Source organism: Rhinoderma darwinii, chromosome 3 (assembly GCF_050947455.1).
Source record: "Rhinoderma darwinii isolate aRhiDar2 chromosome 3, aRhiDar2.hap1, whole genome shotgun sequence".
NCBI lineage: Eukaryota > Metazoa > Chordata > Amphibia > Anura > Rhinodermatidae > Rhinoderma > Rhinoderma darwinii.
In genome coordinates, this window is record NC_134689.1 from 305,045,415 (window position 1) to 305,064,900 (window position 19,486).

Consider the following 19,486-nt stretch of genomic DNA (forward strand, 5'->3'; position numbering starts at 1 on the left):
AGATGACGCACCTCACGTGTAAAAACGTTTGTAAAAAAAGTAAACCCACAGCACTCACTATCGGAATCTCTCCACTTCAATTTAAAAGAGATGCAAATTCCGTGTCCAGAAATCCCATCCGAACGGACTATTGATACAAAAACTTGAGGACAGCATCCATGTGGCAAAAAATATACTGGTGTTAATAAACACCAGTATATTGTTACATCATGTGTAAAAACGGACATGGAGAAATCTATCACTAGCAGAAGGAAGTGTGGCTGCGACTTTCCCGATGCCCACGTTGGAGTGAATAAGGCTTTATGACCGAGATTATATTCTCCCTCCTTAAAGAGACTCCACATTAAAGAGTCACCACATTATAAGTGCCCTATCTCCTACATTATGTGATGGGCGCTATAATGTAGGTGACAGCAGTGTTTTTTAGTTAGAAAAACTATGTATTTTTACCACGTTAAGAAAGTAATTAGCATAAAGCTAAAAATAGCTCCTAATGCCCAAGTGGGCGTGTTTTTACTTTAGACCAAGTGGGCGTTGTACAGAGGAGTGTATGACACTGACCAATCAGCATCATTCATTCCTCTCCATTCATTTACACTGCAGATAGCGATATAGCTATATCGCTAATTGCAGTCACAAACACTCTATAAAGTTACTGCAGTGTCCGGACAATGAATATACATTACCTCCAGCCAGGACGTGATGTGTATTCAGAATTCTGACACTTTTGAATCTTTTCTGTGAGATTTCCAGCAAGGCAAATGTAATCTTGCGAGATAACGCTGTAAACTGTCATTTACGTTTGCCTTGCTGGAAATCTCACAGAAAAGATGGTAATATATATTCATTGTCAGGACACGGCATTAAGGTTAGTGTGTTTATGTGGCTGCACATAGCGATATAGCTATATCGCTATCTGCAGTGTAAATGAATGGAGAGAAGTGCGTGACACGGATTGGTCACTGATAGGTCAGCGTCATACACTCCCCTGTACAACGCCCACTTGGTCTAAAGTAAAACACGCCCACTTGGGCATTAAGAAACGAATTAGCATAAAGCTAAAAATCGCTCATAAAGTGGTAAAAATAGAGTTTTTCTAAATAAAAAGCACCGCTGTCACCTACATTACAGCGCCGATCTCCTTATGTAGGAGATAGGGTACTTATAATGTGGTGACAGAGCCTCTTTAAGCTCTAGTAGGGCACTCAGTTATACTAGATGGCCGTCCTATATCTGAGCTACTGCCCTGCAGAACTCATTAACCCATAATATTCTGATACACTTACGAATACTGGACTAGTACAGATAATGTCGTTAGCCACTCCTATTTCACATTGTATACTATTTAAAGGGCCAGAAACCCCAATTACAGGAGATTATGGGGGGATAAGAGTTCTGGTGGACCACCTGCAATATCTATCTTCTTACTACACTCCTTCCTCGGCTAGTGAAAACAAATTCCAGACCTGTATTCTGCCCTACAATACAAATGGCAGACGGACACAAGGTTAAAAAAATCTCATCAACTAACTGGGTTCCAAGTCCAAGCTCCACCTATATCCCCCACACGGGGTCCCAACTCTGCACCTGATCCTTCTGCAATATTATACCAGGTAATGTCTCGTGCTGCCAGCCGCCTGAAACTCCAGAACTCAGTCACTAGACAGGAAAACACTGTCTTCATTCTTCCTTATTTCATCAGCTCCCCCTAAAACATAACTGGCCAAACTATTGCACTCTCACTATTGAGATACTATGCTACAAATAGTGAGATCCTTTAGGTGAACTATTATAAAACACCCCCAAAGTATCCTACCGTCAAGGGGGAGGACAACCGAAGCCCCTTCTTTTAAAACTAAATATATGTAGACATTATCCTTAAACTAAATTACAAGAATTATCCTATACTCCGGATGGCATTTCCAAAAATTCTGCTATTCTAGTCACAATTCAGGCCATGGCAGCTACGCCCAGGTTAACTACAGATCCTAGAATAGAGGAGAAAGTCAAGTCTGTACACGATTAACATTAGAAATGTAATTCTACACATGCTGACCCTTTTGTTAAATGGGATGCGTAAGAGGCCATAATCAGAGAAGCATTCACCCGGGGACATGCCCCTTATAGACCCGATTTGTGTCACCGGAAGAATGCCTTTGTAAAGGATAGTCTGGGCTGAACGCAGTTATGCAGATAAACCTACTGATCACAATAGAAGTCAATGGTTGCATTGTCAGAGCATTTGCTCCTACAGAAAGAAAAAAAATAAACTACATTTCTAGACATGCAGCAATATTTGCAATGGGTGATTAAAAACAGTAAACTTCTTGCATATCTCACCAATTCTGAAAAACTACATGCATCCATCCCCAGCATAACAAGGGCAGAAGGCACAACTCATTAGCCCACTTGACAAAAATACACGGTTTAAGGAATACGATTTAAAATCTGCACTGCTGTCAATTAAAAGGGGTTTTCCACGTTCTGACAACTGATTACCTATCCACCGGATAGGTCATCAGTATATGATCGGTGCGCGTCCGACACCCGGGCTCCACACCGATCCGCCACTCCGGCTGCCTCTGGGCACCGGATGATGTTGCCGGAAGCAGATGGCTCTGGTCAATGAATAGCGGCCGAGCTGCAGCTCGGCTACTATTCCAAGCGAATAGGAGCCGAGCTATAGTTCTGCTGAACGGCCGCTATGCAGTTGTCGGAGCTATCTGCAACTACTGCATACCTTCCAAACACATCCAATGAATGGAGGCAGCCGAAGTGGCGGATCGGTGCATGGTCTGGGTGTCGGAAACGCACCGATCATTTACAGATGACCTATCCGGTGGATAGCTCATCATTTGTCAGAAAGTCAAAAACCCCTTGAAGCCTAATGTTCCAGAAGCCTCTGCCTTTTTGAATGATCTTTTTTTTCAGAAGTTGTCTAACAACCTATCCACCTGACAGGAGGCCTGGTTGTCACAATCCAAAGTGGCAAAGGCCATTGTGCCACTCCCTACTAGGAAAACTAGTATGGGCAAGCTAATCAATGACTGGTGCAAACTCCAAGTATATATTCTCACACCTCTGCTACTGAAGGTCTATAAGGAGGCCTTTAAATCAGTACACTTCCTCCTTCTACGCAGGATGCTTTGGTAGTGGCTTTGTTAAAACACCAGGGAAAGACCCTTGATAACCAGACTACAACCGCCCTATTTCTCTTAATAAAGGGATTCTCCACCTCATACACCCAGACCAGACTAGCTTTACGCTTTGGAAGGCCACAGACATTAATATTAGAAGAATCTCTTAACCCCTTAGTGACCAGCCCATTTTAGGCCCTAATGACCAAGCTATTTTATTCGTTTTTCTATAGTCTCATTCAAAGAGCTATAACGTTCTTATTTTTTCGTCTACATAGCTGTAAAAACCCTTATGGTTTAATGCTCATCTTAACATTGTGGAATAGCTTTTTGGGTACCTTATTAAATTAAATATCTCAAATCAGAATGCTTCTGGCTTCCCACGTTTCTTGGAATTCCAAGGAACAAATACCGGACTCGGGTTTCTTTAGATAGCGACAATTCCATCATGCCATGCAGAGTTTGAATCTCTACAAATGTCCTCTACACGGAGGTTACTCTGGATATTAGCTGGTGGTCATAATAATTTGACTCAACTGCGTATTTCATTATTACTTGTCTGTTCCTAGCTGTTAATCCTAGAGAAGCGAAGATCTTACTTTTTAACTTACTAGTATTTCACCACAAGCCACATAACTAGGCCTGACCCCAGGCACTGAATGAGTCCGTTCTTTTCTCTCCAAGAAGAAAGTCATAGCATCTCAAGCAGCATTCAGTTGAATGAAAACAAAGCCTATGTCTCAGAACTTAAAGGGAATGTATCACCTATATATTTTTTTCATAATAAAAACAGATGAAACAATTTTTTTATTTTCTATTTTACAGGATTATGGGGCAGCCATCTTTCCTGAGTGAGCTGTTAACAACAGTTAGAAATAGGCTTTACAGCAGTCACATTGACCATAAAAACCTGTGAACAGGAGGGGCCCTATTGACTTCTATGGGAGTTTTCTAGGTATGCTCTGTGACCTGTGCAGAGGTCATTGTGTAGGAAGGGATAGGAGGAACTCCGTCCATCAGCTATTGTCAATGGTGGATCCTGTGTTATCTATATAAAAAGGTGTTACCGGTCATTGTAATCCTTTCTGTGATAATGAGATGACTGCTGAGAAGTGATCTCTGCAGAACAGGAAGGGTCAGTCTATTGGGAGGCTCAGCGGCTAAAGTGAAAACTGCAAGATTTTAGGATTATTTTTTTAATAAAAGATAATGACAAAGAAAATACATTTAAAAATAAATAAATAAAGCCAAAAAGCCCTTAAAGTGTAGCTAAACGTTTAATAAACTTTTCACATGTCAGACGTTTTGAATGGTGGGGGTCTGAGCACTGAGACCCCCAGCAATCGCTAAAACGAAGCAGCTGAAGCTCTCGTATGAGCGCTCAGCCGCTTAGTTTCTGTTCGATACATGGATTTCCGGAAAAAGCCGAACAGAAACGAAGCGGCTGAGCGCTCACATGAGCGCTTCAGCTGCTTTGATTTAGAGATTGGTGGGGGGGTTTCAGTGCTCAGACCCCCACCAATCAAAACTTCTGACGTGTCACTATGACATGTCAGAAGTTTGTTAAACTTTTAGCTATAGGCTTAAAGAGGCTCTATCACCAGATTTTGCAACCCCTATCTCCTATTGCAGCAGATCGGCGCTGCAATGTAGATAAGAGTAACGTCTTGTTTTTTTCAAAAACGAGCATTTTTGGCCAAGTTATGACCATTTTTATATTTATGCAAATGAGCCTTTCTTAAGTACAACTGGGCGTGTTTAAAGTTATGTACAAGTGGGCGTGTATTGTGTGGGTAACATCTGGGCGTTTTTACTTGTTTTACTAGCTGGGCGTTGTGAATAGAAGTGTATGATGCTGACGAATCAGCATCATCCACTTCTCTTCGTTACCACCCAGCTTCTGGCAGTGCACAGACACACAGCGTGTCCTCGAGAGATCACGCTGTGACGTCACTTCATGCCCCAGGTCCTGCATCGTGTCGGACGAGCGAGGACACATCGGCACCAGAAGCTACATCGACTTACCTGCAAACGCCGATGCTGCTGCAGAATCAACTGTAGCCTCTGTCGCCTGGTGCCGATGTGTCCTCGCTCGTCCGATATGATGCAGGACCTGGGGCAGGAAGTGACGTCACAGCGTGATCTCTCGAGAACACGCTGTGTGTCTGTGCACTGCCAGAAGCTGGGTGGTAACGAAGAGAAGTGGATGATGCTGATTCGTCAGCATCATACACTTCTATTCACAACGCCCAGCTAGTAAAAGAAGTAAAAACGCCCAGATGTACGCACACAATACACGCCCAGTTGTACTTAAAGTTGTAACTTTAAACACGCCCAGTTGTACAAAGAGGCTCTGTCACCAGATTTTGCAGCCCCTATCTGCTATTGCATGTGATAGGCGCTGCAATGTAGATTACAGTAACGTTTTTATTTTTAAAAAACGAGCATTTTTGGCCAAGTTATGACCATTTTCGTATTTATGCAAATGAGGCTTGCAAAAGTACAACTGGGCGTGTTGAAAAGTAAAAGTACAACTGGGCGTGTATTATGTGCGTACATCGGGGCGTGTTTACTACTATTACTAGCTGGGCGTTGTGTATAGAAGTGTCATCCACTTCTCTTCACAACGCCCAGCTTCTGGCAGTGCAGCACTGTGACGTCACTCACAGGTCCTGCATCGTGTCGGCACCAGAGGCTACAGATGATTCTGCAGCAGCATCGGCGTTAGCAGGTAAGTCGATGTAGCTACTTACCTGCAAATGCTGATGCTGCTGCAGAATCAACTGTAGCCTCTGGTGCCGACACGATGCAGGACCTGTGAGTGACGTCACAGATCTGTACTGCCAGAAGCTGGGCGTTGTGAAGAGAAGTGGATGATACTTCTCATCAGAACGCCCAGCTAGTAAAAGTAGTAAACACGCCCCGATGTACGCACATAATACACGCCCAGTTGTACTTTTACTTTTCAACACGCCCAGTTGTACTTTTGCAAGCCTCATTTGCATAAATACGAAAATGGTCATAACTTGGCCAAAAATGCTCGTTTTTTAAAAATAAAAACGTTACTGTAATCTACATTGCAGCGCCGATCTGCTGCAATAGGAGATAGGGGTTGCAAAATCTGGTGACAGAGTCTCTTTAAGGTTGGACATTCACTAGGCTCGAGTATCACTATAGTTCCTCCAAAATCACAAGCGCTGGACATTAGGGTGACCTTATAATTCTAATACTTCTCTGTTCAGATTTTATTTGTCAATTCTTTAAAACTTTAAATATAGGCTTAACATAATAACAATAGGCATTTTCGGATGACACATTCCCTTTAAGATCAAGGAAACCCTTACAGGCTAGTCTCCACCTCACTTACACAGCTAGCCTCTGCAACCAGATGAAAATTATTTTCAACTTATGTGCTTTGGACATTTAAAGAGGCTCTGTCACCAGATTTTGCAGCCCCTATCTGCTATTGCAGCAGATAGGCGCTGCAATGTAGATTACAGTAACGTTTTTATTTTTAAAAAACTAGCATTTTTGGCCAAGTTATGACCATTTTTGTATTTATGCAAATGAGGCTTGCAAAAGTCCAAGTGGGCGTGTATTATGTGCATACATCGGGGCGTTTTTACTACTTTTACTAGCTGGGCGTTGTGTATAGAAGTATCATCCACTTCTCTTCAGAACGCCAAGCTTCTGGCAGTGCAGACACACAGCGTGTTCTCGAGAGATCACGCTGTGACGTCACTCACAGGTCCTGCATAGTGTCGGACGAGCGAGGACACGTCGGCACCAGAGGCTACAGATGATTCTGCAGCAGCATCAGCGTTTGCAGGTAAGTCGATGTAGCTACTTACCTGCAAACGCTGATGCTGCTGCAGAATCAACTGTAGCCTCTGGTGCCGATGTGGCCGACACGATGCAGGACCTGGGGCAGGAAGTGAGTGACGACACAGCGTGATCTCTCGAGAACACGCTGTGTGTCTGCACTGCCAGAAGCTGGGCGTTCTGAAGAGAAGTGGATGATACTTCTCTTCAGAACGCCCAGCTAGTAAAAGTAGTAAAAACGCCCCGATGTACACACATAATACACGCCCAGTTGGACTTTTGCAAGCCTCATTTGCATAAATACAAAAATGGTCATAACTTGGCCAAAAATGCTCGTTTAAAAAAAATAAAAACGTTACTGTAATCTACATTGCAGCGCCGATCTGCTGCAATAGCAGATAGGGGTTGCAAAATCTGGTGACAGAGCCTCTTTAACTATTTACACCCCTTTAACAAGTTAACAGCAACTTATGGAGCAAAACTTAGTGTACGTCATTGCCAGGTGTAGATTACAAATCTAAAGCGCTGTTATGCTTAAATTTAAAGAAGTTTGCTTTATCTTAGTCTGACGGTATTACTATAAAATGTATAAAGATTACATAATTAAAGTACATACCATAAGTGAACATGCGCGGAGACGTTAACTCAATGTTTGGCAAGGCTCCAAGGTGATTTAGTACAGCACATCTATAGCCATTTTTCTGGGCGTAGTCCACGAAAGTCCGAATATACTGCTTTTCACTGTGATTGGCTATTCCCGGACATATAACCATGGTAACACTTTCTGCGTAGGAATAAATAAAATAATTATCTATGGTGGCGTATGTAAGGTTCACAACTTTCAGCTAGCCACCCCAAAACATTGCAGAGTCTGACTTCTGTCGCCGGGGGAAGCTGTGTGCGTCCACAACTGTAATCTTACACGGCTTCCAATCAAACGAGCACGTAACTATGTGATACATTGTCGCGATCAGAGGTATCTTCTTGCAGCAGCTGTCCGAGTGGGGGACCCATCTCTACTATGAACATATATCCGCCAACATTATCAGTCAGGATTAAAGAGGCTCTGTCACCACATTATAAGTGGCCTATATTGTACATGATGTGATCGGCGCTGTAATGTAGATTACAGCAGTGTTTTTTATTTAGGAAAAACGATCATTTTTGACGGAGTTACGATCTATATTAGCTTTATGCTAATGAGTTTCTCAATGGACAACTGGGCGTGTTTTACTATATGACCACGTCGGCGTTGTACAGAGGAGTGTATGATGCTGACCAATCAGCGTCATACACTTCTCTCCATTCATTTACACTGCAGATCGCGATATAGCTATATCGCTATATGCAGTCACATAAACACACTATAACGCTACTCATGTGTCATGACAATGAATATACATTACCTCCAGCCGGGACGTGACGTGTATTCAGAAACCTGACCACTTCTGCAGCGTCTCTGAGTTACAGCATAGCAGGCGTAGTCTCGCGAGATTACGCTGTAAACTGTCATTCACAGTGAGATCTCGCTGTGCTGTAGTCTCACAGAGACGCTACAAAAGTGTCAGAATTCTGAATACACATCACATCCTGGCTGGAGGTAATGTATATTCATGGTCAGGACACTGCAGTTACGTTATAGTGTGTTTATGTGGCGGCACATAGCGATATCGCTATTTGCAGTGTAAAAGAACGGAGAGTGTATGACGCCAATTGGTCAGCGTCATACACTCCTCTGTACAACGCCCACTTGGTCATATAGTAAAAAACACGCCCAGTTGTCCATTGTGAAACTCATTAGCATAAAGCTAATATAGGTCATAACTCTGTCAAGCTTGACAAAGGCTGCATTGAGCAGCTGATACGTTGCACCTTTTTCACTGATGGGTGAATAAACTTCCTATATTCCGACCTTTGGAGTGCTGCCTCTTTCTTTTCATATTTGTATACCATTGGGGATTTACAAGTCAGATCCCTGGAGGCTTTGTTCTGCTGTGCTGCCCATATAACTTTCCTTGGTAATCTACATTACAGTGCTGATCACATTATGTACAAGACAGGGCACTTATAATGTGGTGACAGAGCCTCTTTAACAAGGATTGTAAAGTTCACATGTAATGCGAGTATGGACTTTCCTTTTTACCGTTAAGGGGTTGTCTCAGAACAGACGTTGGTGGCATATGACTAAGACAAATAAGTGACAAATCTAAAGTTGGAAATATGCCTTTAGCATTCTGTTAAGAAGTAGCACTGTTAGAAAGTATAAATGCCTGACAAATGCCCTGAAAATCTGACAGTTTGCAGTACAATAAGGTAAAGAACATCCCCTTCTCTAGAACAAGCAGCACTGGTAATTGTGTGATCGCCTCAGGTTCAGCTACTGAAACCAACAGCAATCATTTCCAGCAACTGCAGGGAAAAGGTCTTACTAAATGGTGGCCAGCACAAGTCTGCTGACTACGGCTTTCTATTCCGACAAATAGAGAGGGGGTCCAAGTGAGGGATATCCCCCTGATGCCCTAATATAGAAAACTGACAAAGGCCCTCTTCACAGTGATTGATGGCGAAATACACAGCATCCTGCCAAATCACTGCTGAGTGGGGGGCAGTCCTCATAACTAGGAGTCCGGCGCATTCTTTGATCCCTCCTGTTAATCTAAGGGCACAATATTATTTTTTTGTGCCCCATTTGAGCCAATAGGAGAGCAGAACCCGTCCCTGTTAACATGCTGCCCTTACAGTTTCAAGTGACAGATCAGTTTTAAATATTGTTTATTTGAAAAATTTTGACAGATCAGAAGACAGTCGTCATGCTTATAAGCCTCATTGAATATTATTATATTATACTCAGCCAATCATAGGTTTCCAGTTGGAACGGTCTGTCTTGCACCCCCGCTGCCTCCGGTTTACACAAAGAAATACACTTTACTAAGCTTTGTATTTGAGATTTAGTGGCACTATAGGTACTTGCCCAGTACCAACAAGTTACCAAGTGAAATTGGAAAGTTATGTCTTAGAGGAGACATCGGAGGAAATGTATCAAAACTGATACAAATGGTCTCCAACAGGCCTCCAAAAATGGAAGTTAGAATCAGACTTGTTACCATGGGCACTGCACCACTTTTTTTTGCACCAGTTTTGATATATCTCCCCCCGTGTGTAGTAAATACAGATGGGTTTTTACAGATGCATTTCACGAACACACAAAGCCGGTTCAAAATACCAGTAGAACATGAATCTCACCCTTTTATTTCATTTGACGCCATTATCTAATAACTCACCTCCAGTGCAATGTTCAGCAAGAGGTTCAAAGAGGTCAAAAGTTGCAGTAGCTCCATCCGGCATTGTCAGATACTTGCGCAATCCATATGGATTCGGAGAACTGACTCGCCCCATCTTTCCATAGAGTGCTGTTTGGATATGTCCACTTTTACCCCAGATAAGTGGTGGAATGTACCTAACAAGAACAGAATGTAATTACTGGCAATATAAAAATGGAGGTTTAGTTATCAAGAATGCGTTAGCGCAGAATACTAGAAACAAGAGATGCTTTAGGATAAGCAGGCAAAACGTGAACACCTACTAGCTGGTTCTCCCACAGATTACAATGGATTACTGAGGGTGCTAGCAGCAGGAAACCCTGTATCAGCTTCATTTTTAGAAGACCCTTCAAGAAAAAGGCAACGTCTAGAGAGTGAACAACCACTCTAAGGGTACGAACACACACAGCATGTTCAGGGTGGATATGCTGCATCAAGCTGCGCAGCGGATCCACCCTAAACACTGCAGGGAATGCTGTCCAAAAAAAGAAACATTTTCTGGAGAAATTTCTGCTGCGTAAAGCAGCGCTAGAAAAAAAAAAAAAAAAAAAAAAAAACCTTCATACTTACCCCCTCCCTCATCTGTGCGCGTAGTCCGGCCTCCTGGGATGACGTTGCAGGCCACGCGACCGCTGCAGCCTGTGATTGGGTGCAGTGGTCACATGGGATGAAACATCATCCCAGGAGGTTGGCCTGGAGAAGAAGCAACAACCCACAACAGAAGTGCTGCGATTCCGCTGAAGAAACCGCACTGCAGGTCAATACATTTGCGTTTTTTCTGAGGGTTTTTTCCGCTGTGTGGGGACAAGGCTTGTTGAAATCTCACCTACACTGTTGCTACTGTAATACGGTGCGGATTTTCCGCTATGGATCTGTTGCGGAAAATCCAAAGTGCTTACGCCTAGTGTGTTCCTACCCTAAAGGCCCTTTTACACGGGTCAATTATCGGGCAAACAAGCGTTCACAGAACACTCGTTCCTGATCATTGCCCTGTGTAAACAGGGCAATAATCAGCTGATGCTCAAGCAAAACACTCGTTCATTGGCTGATTGTATCGTTTATACAGACGAAAATATAAAAAGTTGTCGGCAACACATCTCCCTGAGACGTGCTGCCGACATGATAGAAATGTACAGGGGGCAAATGATTGAAGTAACAAGCGCTCGTCCCCATACATGGCTCCTTGAGAAAGGAGCAAACAAGCGCCGATTAATGAGCCGTCTCGTTGATCGGCGCTCGTTTACATAGCCCCCATAGAGAACGATGAACTACGCATAGATACGGCAAGCAACATATACATGTATTTTTCTCTCATATCACTTTATATTCACTAGAAGCTTAGTTTCTGTCTGGCAAATTATTAACGGTCAATCGCAGGAACTATGCAAACTGACTATGAAAAGCTGTAATGCTCTTATAATAACTGCATTGTAGATTACTCACTCTTTGGTCAGCAAGGGACAGGATTTTAATAGGAAACGGTTTAATGCCGTGTCTTGGAAAATAAGCTCTGGAGAAGCAGTTGGACTTTTTAAGTTTAAGCAGCGTACAAGAACATAGAGGGCAGCGGCAACAGCTGCGAGCTTCATCCCGTCAAAGACGGCAGGCATCTCCGGGGTTTCCAACATCGCACTCATCTTGACTGCAAAGAAGCACAAAATCGTCATGTTAGAATTTCCTGCCAACAGTCAATCAGTATTTTTATTAGTATGATCACTCATGAAATACTAAAAACGAACTATGGCTTTCGTAAGTAAGCAACACGTACATTATCTCGCACAGACATTGGAAAAGACTAACAGGATAATGTTGAAATTTGTGACCGTATCATTTTTGCTTTCAACACAGGAACACTGTGAAATTGAGGAAGGTCGCGCTACCAAAGTAAATATCAGCAAAGGAGCGAACATCCCTTTTATCCCTGAAAATTTTAGATACCCTAGTACCCAACATTCAAAAATCCACATCCATTCAGATATGTACAAGAAGTATTTGTAGGTGTCAATTCAAGCAATTATTTAGAACATACCACACCTCACACCCAGCAGTAGGAGCTTGGTGACTCAATATTAAAAGGTTTTTTGTTTTTTTTTTTATAAATAAGACACCGGTAGGATACAACAAATCTAAAAAACAAACAAAAATAAAAATAAAAACACACAGATGAAAATACAGGTTAAATCCAGACCCAATCTCACCGGTTTTGGAAGATCTTCTGCAGTGAGAATTAAGCTGCGCACAGTGAGGAGGTCGATTTATTCTAGAAGAGAAGAAAAACAGACACTATTTGTACAACATCAGACTGTCAGGTGTCTCTTATGTTTTGCATATATGTGGGGTTAGGGACTGCCTCCATTTTTTGTTCTTGCACTCCTCCCATTCTCCCCTGGGTGACTAATGCTGGTTCCTACCATCCCCAGATATATGAAGGCTTGGGCCCAGTTCTGGGTGTATGAGCACCGTAGGGAGCCACCTTATAGAGGTCGCCTTGTCGTGGCAGATGGGTTCACACAATTTGATCAAAATGTGCGCTAAGAACCTCCCTATTTTAAGTAGATTCAGAAGCAATGCATATTTATTTGTGTTTAGGTGGCATTAGTGCTCGCAGACTGTACGGTGTCAGGTGTAGACGTCACCTACCACAGAAACTTCCACAAGGCTCATGTCACACAGACTACTGGTTCCATAGATTTATTTATGCAACTCATAAATGATATAGCCCAGTGATAGTAATCTGGGTCAGAAGAGAACGCAGAGTATATTGGAAATAATAAATATGTGCATCCATATTGACAGGATACATATTTAGTTGGATTTGAGATGCTGTTGACTGATCTGAACCCGTGTCTCTACTTGGGGCTATCTAGTAGCAGTTGGTATGTAGATGGTTCTGATAATCTTGTTCTTACTGATAGTTTACTAGTCTGTACTTTATAATCAGTCTGCCCTTGGTGTAATAGAAATAATGTAATGCAGCGGCTTCCTGGCAATCATGCCATAGACTTGTGTTTATACACAGCAGCCAATCTGAAGTGGCAGAGCTGCAGGGGGGAGGGAGAGAGCAGCAGCCTGAACCAATGACTAGACAGGAGCTAGTAGGCGTGTCTCAGACTACCTCAGACTCCTTGTATGCACTATAGCCAAGCTGCAGTCACAGAGCACAGCTCTGCCCTAATGGAGCAGAGCTAAAAAGCACGGAGGTAAATAAATAGCAGGTAAGGGTATGTTCACATCTGTGTTCACATTTACATTTTTCTATTCAATCATACAGTGACAGATCCGTCGGGTTTCATTTTACAAAAAAAAAATCTGCGATTGAGGCTTCTAACGGAGACCTGAACAGAGCCTTACCATCCCTTATAGGTAAGGACTTGCATATAGTCCTTACGCTCACAATTGGACAGTCACTTTTATTTTTTGACTTGCCTAATGAAAACTGCTATTGGATTTATTGTATACAATTCCTCCTTCACTGTATGCAATATAAGATAAAACCAATGCAGTACACACTACATCCCACACATCATTACTGCTAGCTTTACAGAATTATTATTTTTAACAATACTCATAAGAATGGAGCAATATCTGGAATATCATCTATTTTATGAATTCTATTCAGCTACTTGAGGTTTGGGAGAAAGCCGGGTGTCAAATAACAGTCATAATTACAACTCTAAAAGAGCTCTCACCCAGCTTTCCCAGACTCCTGAACAGCAAGTCTGTCAAATGAGGCCTCATGCAAGCAACCTGTCACATAAGGAATCAAACAGAAAGAACCTCTGAATGCATCTGTAGGACATCAGACGTGCACACAGGTAGAGTATCGCTCCGTAGAAGTCTATGGGTGCTGTATCACAGCTCCATAAAACCTGGAAGTTGTATGGAGACGCAATACGGCCATGTGAATGAGCCCTTATGCAACAATAGATCTCCCATTCCTGTACGGTTACATAACAAGGCAGATTAGCTCCTCCAAGAAGGAATGTCAAGGAGATGTGACACTTGAGCATTCTTATTGATACTCAGTGGCACATGAATAAGTACAGTGAGAGGGCCTTCAAATATGAAGAGTTGGAAATTCTTCCTTTTAAACACTTCAATGGAATATAAAAAAAAACGAAAAAAAAACAAAAAACACCTCCCTCCCTCACTAGATGATGTCTGGACACGATTAGGAGGGTGGGAGGGTGATACTGTATACTGCAGATGTAACAGTGAGAACTCCTATCTGTGTCTGGAAGGTGATACATGGTGTGATCACAGCTCCTAGCACCTTGTGATACCATGAACTACTTAGCTCTTTATTTACATAGCAGGTGGTTCAGAACAGATAAGATTTTACAACTTCAACTTTTAAGACTTATTCACATGAACGGGCGTCAAAACGGACGTGAAAATTTTTCACAGCCGATTTACATCCGTGCAGGACTTGATTTCACTGCACCCTAAGTGCAGCAAGTGATAGATCAGCGACATAAAACTTCTGTCCTCACATTGTAGTCTCAGTGTATCCTATATGATGAGGCTTCAGTCTGTTTCCTCTGCCTCCTGCTAGTGATAGATTTCTCTCAATTTTTATACAGGAGAAAGTGAGAAGAAGCAACTCAGAGATTTTGCACACAGCACACACAAATAGTATAGACCGTCAGTGTGAGTCAGGGGAGGTTTATAACTCTGCAGCTAATCATTGAAGCGACTCACTTATTAGATCACTGCACTCTTGCTCCCTTAGATAGGGCATAAATCTCTTCAGCGGCACTATATGCAAGGGGGGGGGGGGACATACAGAGGAACAAGGAGGGTGGAGCTATGTAGGGAGGGATAAGGTCTCAGAGCTACCGGGAGGGATTTGATTGGTGGTGATGTAATCCTGTAGATTACAGGAAGTCCTCTACACGTGGGAGAGTGACCTCCTGTCTACACATGAAAGCATAGTCTATTCTGGTGGCCAGACTGAGATCACGTGACACAGCTGCCCATAATGAAAGGGTTAAAAGTACATGGATGCAGCTAAACTGGGAAGAAACAAAATGACACTGATAGAATATTGCTGGGTGTAGCATTATATGTGTGGAGGCTTTTCAATAGGTGCAATTTACCCAACTTCAGTATTGATAGGGCATCAGTGAGCTGCCCAGGTGTAAAGGTGGCTACTAAGAATTTATACATTGATGACCATGATAATTCACTCCCCATGGAAATTCACTCTGCGGGTCATACATTTAATGGGACATAACGAACATTCTTCTCAATAGACTATAGAACACTAATAGCAGGTCAGTAATTATTAGAAGGACTGTACATGTATTTTACTGCAAATATTTTATTACAAACGGCAGAAAGATTGATACAAAAATTCTGCAGATCAGGGAAAAAATCCACTGTAAGGCCCTGTTCACACTGAGTTTTTTTTACACATTGACACGGAAACCGCGTCGTAAAACGCGCCAAACAACGTCCGAAAATGCATCCGATTGATTTCAATGCAAGGTGGTGGCGTTTTTTCCCCGCAGCGACATGCCCTATCTTCGGGCGTTTGTGTCTCTGACCTCCCATTGACATGGGAGGCAGAGAAAGTGTATTTCGCTGCGTTTTTGCCCGTGGCGCTCAATGGGTGCAAGCGAAAAACGCCGCAAACGTCAACATCTGCCTCAAAATTCCAAACAGAATGTGAACAGGGCCTAAAACAACAATATTCCCATTCCCTGAAAGCAAAGAGAAAATGGTGAGTATTGAAGAGCCGATACAAAGTATATGAGAGACTTTCATGGCACAAGGATTAAGCTAGATTTACATAGAAGCTCTTCAAATACAGGCTCAACATCTCTCACCTGACATTTAACTTACATGTAGGGCCAGCTTATTTATTTTTACTTCTCTCTAATCCACTAGATCTGAGGCTCTGTCCACACAAACCGCATGCCGGGAAAATCTCTAGATGTATTTCCCCGATGAATGGAACTGTATGCCAAACAATTGCGTACATCGCCCATGGACTTACATTTTAAAAAAATCCCGCACAGTATCCATTTCTTTGTGGGACACCCTGGATTGAGTTGCGTTTTTAATACAGTGAAATAAAAGGTATGCCGATGTAGACCATCCAAACATAGGCCAAAAGGGCACACTCTTGGCCTATGGCTACATCGGCCATATACATTGGGAGGGTGTGGACATATTCTCTCTCTCAAACGGAAGCAATGCTAAGAATGACAGCTTGAGATCCAGAGAGAAGACTTATTTATAGTATGCGAGTCTTCGTGCCTGAGCGGTTTGTTTAGACCTATGGAAAAAGTGAGAAGACAAGCAGCTAGATCCCTCAGGGAGAGGTGACGGGAATCCCTAGTGACACGTAATAAGCACACACTCCTACAATACTGATCAGATGAATTAGAAGGACATCCCTAGAGTAAGGTGTAGTGCTAAATATGGAGGCCGCTCACCAAGTCAACCACAGCCAGAACAGCAGTAGAAGCATTTACAAAAACACATAATACAATATCATACTAAAGGCCTCGGAGCCCAGCAAAAGCAGGAGAAGGAAGGATGGGGGTCAGGGGGGCCTTGGTTTTAAACTTTTTCTAATTTTTGGACTCCTGATGTAAAAAGTGTCAGTTCACGTGTTTATTTTTGTAGAACGGGGCCTCATGTGTCTGGTAAGTTTTTGACAATAGGGCTGATCAGTCTGGTGCTATATAACTTGTTTCATCTCTGTAGAATAATAGATGTCCAGTTAGACACGCGTTTTATTTTTAATGAGTGTTATTTTCTGTCATTTTGCAGCTTGTCCCTGGGAGGAGGTGCACCATGGGTGTCATACATGATTCACGTGTAGAAATCTAAAATGGCTGTAAATTTGGGGGAAGATCATATACTGCACATTTCTGCATGTGTGTATATAGTCACTCCCAAAACAAAGGCGAATGTGTTCTCAGAATATAGAAATTTAGTGGCACGTCAGCGCTTTACTTCCCTAATATATTACTACTCTTGCACTGGCGGAGGACCTGCTCTGTTGTCATATTGGCATGGATATCCATAGAGATGCGTCACATGGCTATAGAGGAGCATTTGTAAACACGCAATATCCCCGCCGGGGACCAGAGATTGAGAATAGGAACTGCAGCAGGTCTATTGCCCATACAGAGCTGTACATGGAGTAGATCGGGTGCCATAGCAGAAGTTAAAATGGGTCACACTATGGCACACGCATACCAAGAATATAGAGGGCCCACTGCTTGTTTGCCCCCTACCCTTATCACAATATAGTCCAGAAAGGAAGCAGGACCCTCAGCCTATAGGATCACTCGTTAACACCGAATACCCTTAACCGATTCCTACCCCCCCCCAATCACTACTAGAATACGACCAACCGGAGATGGCCCCCTTCTTTTACATGAGCCCCATAGTCCGTCTTTATTGTATGTACACCCCTGAATTACAAATAAAACTTGACACGTCACTTCCAAGAGGAAAACTAGTTCTACTGCAGAAAATAAGACATCGGCTTTATCCAAATAAAGGAGAATGAATAAATGGAAGAGAACACAGAATACAGAACTTGTAAACTTGTCCCCCACAAACCTCCATAGACGCCACTGCAAATATTAAAAGGCTGAGCCCACCTGTTAGAACAGATTTACATCATGGGGGAGGGTCCCCCCACTCAGGACCCCTTTCTATGGGGCTCGGTTGCATTGGTCGACATGGGTCATCCGGGGAAAGTGAGCGGTCAATCCATCCTGCCAAGGTCAAATCAGCGGTCTAAGCGGGTCATGGGAGCCAGACTGGAGGTGATCACATGATCGCTGCGCTGCTCTCATATTAAAAGGCTTGTACATGGTGATGACCCCTTTAAAGTTGCTCTAATTGTTTTTTTTATATATAAAAGGATGATACAAGATCCAATAATTTCTTAGGGGTCTGATAATCACCACAAAAGTTGACAGTTCATCTGATTTGCCAGTTTTTCTACATCTGCCCCAAGTCTTTAGGCCAGCCACACATGACACATCCAGTATATACAGTAAACAGTCACATGTGTAGATCTATAGTGGACTATGGGCTCCACATCCGCAGATAGCAACTACTAGCAGGCCACTTGATACGTACATGCTCTGCTTCCTCCTTGTAGAACTATTCCCACATCATCTCCATTGTTCAGTCTGTTCCCTACTACCGGTGACAGGAGGAGCAGCATGTTCCCGCCACCTCACAGTATAGAACCCTAGAAATGCAACTGTTGAGTCACATCCATGTTACAATGGCACACAGCGTACAACGGTGAAGCCAATCATAAACCACATCCCATACACAGACGCCAGGCCTGCCCCGGGCCGCGTCCAATCTCACCTCACGGGTCTCGTATTCAGGAAGGAGCAGTCCTACTGCACCTCACATCAGCTGGAAATGACATCCACAGCTCGGCTGCTACCACCACCGCCCTATAGCACCTTCCACCTCTCAGTCCCTTGACAACAGTTACTTCCCTAACAACGCAGATACCGCTATCTCTTTCACGTTATTGGGGGAAATCCCTGTCAATCATTTGCGTCCATTTGCGGTTGGTCAATATTTGCGAAGCTTTCTATTGGCTGAGCGCTCCTCATTGCTACTTAGCCGGCTGCGTGTGAGTCACTAGGAGTAACAACAAGCGCTGGTCGGTGATTGGCTCTGGGAGCTGTCAGTCGTATCTTGCTGGGTAGACACGTGAAGAGTGTGTGGACCTTCTGCTCGTTACATGGGGTTTTCCAGTGTCCTTTTCCTCTCTGTGGAGTGCAGGAGTTCAGCTCATAAAAGGGACAATTCCAGGCACATCACAAGTGGTAAAAGTCTGATTCGGCTCCTCCTGATCTGTGATTCCAGTCCTGCTCTGATGTCAGTATCATGGCTTGCAGCTCCTCCGAGGCCCCAGCATGATGTGCCGTTTACGCTGGATTCACATACAGTGTTTTGCTGCTTTTTTTGTGTTTTTTTTCTCGTGCCATATTTAATGGTGTTTTTTTTTAGTGCGGCCAAATGTTGCATTAAAGTTTATAGTAAAATATAAAAAGCACTACAGTACAAACAACTGCGTTTCGATTTGTGGCGTTTTTGAGGCAATTTTTCTGTCAGTGGCGTTTCTTTCCAAACCCAGCCTGCTCTGGGTATGACGTTTTTCCAAGAGTTTTTCCAATAGACTTCTCTATAGGAATTAAAAAACACCAG

The 19,486-nt window shown here is 43.1% G+C and overlaps 1 protein-coding gene across 2 annotated transcripts in view; it reads right to left on the reverse strand.

Annotated features, from left to right (window-relative positions):
- ABHD2 (abhydrolase domain containing 2, acylglycerol lipase) overlaps positions 1-18,789 on the reverse strand; it is a 44,104-nt gene extending 25,315 nt beyond the window's left edge. The window contains exons 1-5 of one of the 2 annotated variants that reach the window (XM_075858182.1): positions 18,632-18,789; positions 12,478-12,539; positions 11,723-11,921; positions 10,241-10,416; positions 7,576-7,743 (exon numbers count right to left, since the gene is read on the reverse strand). In XM_075858182.1, coding sequence (XP_075714297.1) covers positions 7,576-7,743; positions 10,241-10,416; positions 11,723-11,916 — 538 coding nt within the window. In that variant the 5' untranslated portion in view covers positions 11,917-11,921; positions 12,478-12,539; positions 18,632-18,789. Of the gene's footprint in view, positions 1-7,575; positions 7,744-10,240; positions 10,417-11,722; positions 11,922-12,477; positions 12,540-18,391; positions 18,495-18,631 lie in introns of those variants that run through there. The other variant, XM_075858183.1, reaches the window with a different exon arrangement.
- Positions 18,790-19,486: the final 697 nt, after the last annotated feature.